At 58.3% G+C, this 5,955-nt stretch overlaps 1 protein-coding gene across 1 annotated transcript; it reads right to left on the bottom strand.

Moving 5' to 3' along the window:
* Positions 1 to 254: 254 nt before the first annotated feature.
* Positions 255 to 5,562, bottom strand: IL17B (interleukin 17B). Its single transcript, XM_042907672.1, has 3 exons — positions 5,159 to 5,562; positions 2,691 to 2,980; positions 255 to 655 (listed from the first exon to the last, which is right to left on the bottom strand). Exons 1-3 carry the CDS (start codon positions 5,177 to 5,179, stop codon positions 424 to 426), a joined length of 543 nt encoding a protein of 180 aa, XP_042763606.1. The 5' UTR covers positions 5,180 to 5,562; the 3' UTR covers positions 255 to 423.
* Between the last annotated feature and the right edge of the window lie 393 nt (positions 5,563 to 5,955).

Genomic DNA, 5,955 nt, shown 5'->3' with positions numbered 1-5,955 from the left:
TCCCCGCTTCCCTAAGAGCTTGCTCGCAACCGTCCTTGACTTATCCGGGGGGGAGATGGTGCTTGTTCACTCCTATATAGGTTTATATCAACGAAGCTCCAATAACATGGTTGAAGTAGGCTTACAAACCCAAATTAAAGGAAGTATGTGACTGCCCTAAATGGTAGAGTAAATGCAGTATTTTTAAAATAACCTATGTCAGTGTTGGAGACCGCTGAGCGATGGAATATCCCTTTTTATTGATCTGAAATCTACATCCCAACAGCATCCCACCCCCCACCCTGGATTGGCTTCTGAGCCCCAAGGAGCGAACCCAAAGTCTCGCTTTACAAAAGACAGCGTTTACTTTTCATTGGCCTGGCTTGGCGCGGGGGCGCAGGGAGGGTGGTCTCCGCGCCCCCCCCACCCCACGCAGGCTCTGATTCAGAAGATGCAGGTGCAGCCCACCGCAATGGTCTCCATGACCGCACGCTGGCGGCAGGGCCCCGTGCGTGGTGGCAGCGGGCAGAGGCGGCGGCGCACGGGCACCTGGCTGAACACAGGCACGCTCACCATGCTGCGGTCCTCCTGCATGGTGAAGGGGTTCACGCAGCCCAGACACAGGCACCGCGCCTCCGGTAGGTCCGCGGGGATGCGGCTCGGGTCGTGGTTGATGCTGCAAGAAGGCAGGAGAAAGCACTGAGTGGAAGGCGGTGGCGGGAGTGGGGGGGGGGGGGGAGGGGAGAGCAACTCAGTCCCCAGGTCCCACACCCCTACCTTTCCTCGCTGGGGTTTTCATTCCCACAGCAAGACTGCGCGGTGGTGGAGGATGGACAGTAATTAACTCCGTGTGCCAGGTGAGAAAACCGAAGATCTCGGAAGGCAAGCCAGCCCCCAGGTTATCCAGGCTCAAGGTCACCCAGCTCCCTTCTTTCATCCACCAGTTGCCCATCCCAATACTAGATTCTGCTCTGGGATTGCAAAGAAGCTAAGGCCTTCTCCGTCTACCCACCCACCCCCTGCCATGTTCATATCCCTGGGAAACTTCTTCCGTGGGAAACGATAGATGAGCACATTGATGCCTAATCCTCAGGAGAAGAGGAGTCAGGAAGCCTGGGTTCTATTCTGACTTCGTTTCTATTTGTTCAGCACATATTTTTCAGACACCCACCATGTGAGTCTGTCCTGGACATTAGGTGTTCACTGATGGGCAACACAGACAAGTTCCCTCCCAGACCTGAGAGTACAGGGGCTTGTTTTATGACCTTGCCTTCTCTGTGCCTCAGTTTCCTCATCTGCTAATTGGGAGGGAGGGAGTTTGACTGCGGACCTACAGCATCAGCATCACCAAGAGCTTGTTAGAAAAGCAGAATCTCATCCCTGCCCCAGACCTCCTGGATCCAAACCTGCATTTTTATAAGACCTCCCCTCCCCCCCAGATTCAAGGGCACGGCAAGTTTTGAAGTCCAGCTTTGAGCAGGATCTTTATGGAGCCCTCCAATTGCCACATTCCAGATACGGTAGCCACTAAGCCACATGTGGCTATTTAAATTGAAGTTAATCAGAATTAGTCAACTATCCCTCAGTTAAGATAAATAAATTTAAGACAAATAAAATAATCAAACTTAGCTCCTCAGCTACACTAGTTACTTTCCAAGCGCTCAACAGCTCGGTGCCTACCGTGTTAGACTTTCCATCGTCCCAGAAAGCTACGCACTTCTAGGATCTCAGGACCCAAGTGGCGCCCCTAAAAAATCTTTGGCCTGACTTGTGAGTGAGGACCCTTCAAGGTTACTCGGTTTCTTCATTATTCACTCAGCACGCAGGCATTTGGCCCCTTGTGCATGCCAGGCTCTGTGCTTAGAAGTAGAGCTTTGACCGAGGTAAGGCAGCGACCCCGTAGTCTGAGAACAGCGGGTTTTGGTTCCCGATCACGTGGAGGTGTGTGACCTATCACTCTCTGGGCCTCTTCCTGGAGATTTTGACGGAGTGGGGCACGAGAGTCCTTAGATGACTCTGATGCGGGCACTGGGGAGGTGCCAGTCGTGAGAGGCAGATGGAGACACAGAACTCAATACCGCCCTGCAGGCGCTGTGACTGGGAGGGTGTACAAGGCACGCCGAGGCAGAGGAAGTCAGAGCCTTGCAGGCACTCCAGCGGGGACGTGGGGAACACGAATGCCAGGGCTCTGCACAGACAGCTCATTTAATCACAAGCCTATAAAACCGACGAAGTTGGAACTACTGTCACCCCCGCTGACACGCAAGAAACTGAGGCTCGGAGGGGCGCCTGGGTGGCGCAGTCGGTTAAGCGTCCGACTTCAGCCAGGTCACGATCTCGCGGCCCGTGAGTTCGAGCCCCGCGTCGGGCTCTGGGCTGATGGCTCGGAGCCTGGAGCCTGTTTCCGATTCTGTGTCTCCCTCTCTCTCTGCCCCTCCCCCGTTCATGCTCTGTCTCTCTCTGTCCCAAAAATAAATAAAAAACGTTGAAAAAAAATTAAAAAAAAAAAAAAAAAAGAAACTGAGGCTCGGAGAGGCTGAGGCTGCCCAGAGCCACGCAGCGAGTAGGGGGCAGAGCCGAGATTCAAACCCAGGCACTCGGGCCTCCCGATCCAAGGTGTAACTATTACGATGGTGGGGACAGTGGGCACGGTGCCCCCCCCCTCCCGCCCCCCACACGCAGCTTGCCTGTGGCTGCCCAGCCCAGCCTACCTGTAGCCCCAGGGCGACAGACTCCTCTTGTTGGACAGCCACAGCTGCAGGTTGACTTCACACTTCCTCCTGGCCGGCTCAGAGCTGTTCCTCAGCTGGGCTACCATCTCCCCGAGGTTCCTCTCGTATTCCTCCATGCGGGCGTACGGCTTCGCCTGTGACACCAGGTCCAGCGGCACCTGGTGAGGCCCAGAAGCCAGCGTTCCGGGCCGCCCTGGCCCCTTCCTCTTGCCTTTGGGGTTCCTGGGCTGGCCCAGCCCCAGGAAGATGGAGACGGTCAGAAGGAACAGCTGGGAAAGAAGGCCACACGTCAAAGATGGGAGAGCCGGGTGTCCCTCTGGGCCCAGACTCCAGGCTCAGGGAAGAGAGAGGGAAGAGGGTCTTTACGGGGACCGCCCCACCTGCCAGGCCACCACAGGTATAGACGTGTGGACAGGACTAAGTCCCGCCTGTATCGCCTCTTCAAAATCTCCCCACCTTTCCATTTATCCGTCTGCACCACCATCCCTCAACAGCCTCCCACCTGGTCTCCCCACATCCCCCCGGTCTCCTTCAACCCGTTCTCCGCACCATGGCCAAGGACAGCTGCTTGAAATGCCGATCTGATGTTAACCTCCAGCTTGACCGTTCACCCTTAGGGTAAAGACACCCCTACTCTGCCACATGGTCTGACTTCTGCTGAGCCCTGCCTCCTCCAATCTTACCCCTGACTTCCTCTCACACCTGCGCTCCAGCCTCTGGCCTTCTCACGAGCCCTTCCTCCCAAAATGCTCCTTCCTGCCACAGGGACTTTGCACAGGCTGCCACCCGCAGAGTCCTGCCTCCCTCATTTTTCTAAATGCCTCTTACCCCTCAACCCCTCATGTCTCAGCCCAGTGGCACGTCCCTCGGGATGCCTCAGTGGACCTTTTGGGGCTCTCCACACCACACGCCCCTTGCATGCCTGCAGACTTAGAGTTCACGTGTGTGGTTCTGTTATGCATCCCTCCCCTACTAAGCACGGACTCCACGCAGGCAGGCATTGCAGCAGCTTCCATATACTGTCTCCTCCCCTGTGACCGAGTCAGTCAACGGCTGTCACCATCCCTGCCCCTTCTGTAGCTTACAGTCCGGGTGGGGGAACAGACGGTGAACAAGTAACAAGCACCTAAATCTCTAGCGACGAATGTGATGATGACGCGGGCTGCCTGTGGCTAGAGATCAGGGCCAACCGCTTAGCAGCAGCCGAGTGGTCCCGCGAGGCCTTTCTGGGGAGCCGGCATGTAGGTGAAATTTGAAGGATAAGAGGGAAGCAGATGTGGGCAGAGGGAGTCTAAATGTCTCACGGGGGTGGGGGTCGGGGAGGGGTGGCAGCGTGAGAAAAGGTTTGCGTCGGTGAAGAGCTTTGCCGGGGAAACCGCAAGGCTGAAATAGAGTGTGCAGAGGAGGGGGCGTGAGATGAAGTTGGGGACATGGGCAGGTCGCGGCTGAGGATCCCTGTTGGACTCCATGACACCTGTGCCCCCCTCGTCTATGCCCAGCCCTCTGCCTGCCCCCCACCCCATCCACGCCTCACCCGTATCCAACCTCGCCAACCTCCGTCCACTTCTTCCCATAGAACCCAGAGCGTCAGGAAAGTCTCTGGCTCGCTCAGGAGAAGCCCCGGGAGCCTGGCAGGACCCGACTCTCCCTCAAGGCAGGGAGAGAAGGGCCAGGACTGGGGTGGGGCCCAGGGCTCGCCAGAAGGGAAGAATCTTCATTGGGGCGGGGGGCGGGGGGGGGGGGGGTTCATCTTGTCCCTGCATCTAACCAGGCTCCCACCTGCCCCGAACCACTCACCTCAGCACCTGCACAGCCCAGGCCTGACTGATCCAGGCTACCCAACAAACCTTGACCCTTGGAGACAAGTTCCAGCACAGCCCCTCCTGGCAACACCACTGCCTGGCACAAAATCCACCAAAGAGATTCAAGTCGCTAAATTCTTCCCTTTTGGTCCCGGATTCCGGTGCAGGAAAAAAGGCCTCCTTCACAATTGGCTTTCTCCTCTGGGCTGCTCACCCTGGCGCCCTTGAACTCTGGCCCTCCACTCAGAGAAACCCAGAACAGGAACCAAGTCCCCCCACCTCCCCTGGGAAACAGAAACACAAGGACTTGCCCAAGGTCACACGGCCTGGGTCTCAGGACCCAGGGACTTCTCTGGAAGAACCCCGATAACGGAGTTTGCCAGGCTCCCCCGCCCCGGACGGCTTGGGCCTGAAAGGGCTTCGCTGTGGACGGGCTGAGCCCCGTTCAGGAGCCCGAGCTGTCGGCCATGGCCACAGGCTCTGAGACCGGTCTCTGTTTCTTCCTCGCCCTGGGGGAGAGACGGCAGAGGGAGAACTCACCTCTGCAGATTCCAAGCCAAACAGAGGCAGCCATGAATCAATAGGAGAGAAGTAACGAAACACTCAGGCCCTAAAATGGGGTGGGGGTGGGGAAGAGCCACGTACCAGGTTGTGCGGCCAGTCCATCCCGCGAGCCAGGCGGTTGGCCAGCAGCTGCCGCCCGCCTGGAACCCCAGATGCCTCCGCCAAGAGAATGGCAGCAACAGGAAGGAGCGAAGCAATTATAGCTCGTCAGGGGGCTGCTGGGGGGTGGCTGGGTGGGCTCGTCATCAGCTGGGAGCCTCGGGCCCCCAGCTGGCTGGGCCTGGCGGAGAGGGGCGTGGGGGCAGGCCAGGAGCCGGGCCGAGGTGCCCGGGGGCTGTTGACTGAGGGACAATGCCCTGTGTGTCCGGCGGGGCCCTGGCGGGTGGGACCTCCGCCTGTGGCCTGCGGCTAGCCACCCGGCCGGCACCCACAGGGCCGGCTAAGACAATCAGCTTCGTTTGCTTTGGGGATGGCAAGGGGGTGAGGGCGGAGGCGGGACGGGCTGTCCGTTGGTCAGGAGAGCAAATGTTCTCGAGTGTGCCAGCCAGGAGCGGGACGCAGGCCCCGTCTCCCGGGGAAACAGCCTCAGGCCCTCCGGCCTCAGCCAGCCTCAGGTGAGTTCAACGGCCCTGGGTGGGGGAGCCCCACCCGCCTAGTCAGTTCACAGGAAGGGAAACTGAGGCCAGAGCAAGGAAGGGACTTGTCGAGGATTACACAGTGGGTAAGAGACGACAGAGCCGGGATTCATACCTGGTCCCTGTGCAGGCCTCTATCCCCCACCCCATGCTGTTTGTCTTGGGATATTTTCTGCACAATTCTGGCCTGCTGTGAGCATGTTTCTGAATCTGTGCTCCTGCGCCGGCCAAGTCGCAGTTCAG

The sequence above is a fragment of the Panthera leo genome, chromosome A1 (genome assembly GCF_018350215.1).
Source record: "Panthera leo isolate Ple1 chromosome A1, P.leo_Ple1_pat1.1, whole genome shotgun sequence".
Classification (NCBI taxonomy): Eukaryota; Metazoa; Chordata; class Mammalia; order Carnivora; family Felidae; genus Panthera; species Panthera leo.
Note: the sequence above shows the minus strand (reverse complement) of the source record. Positions and strands in the feature narration are given on the sequence as shown.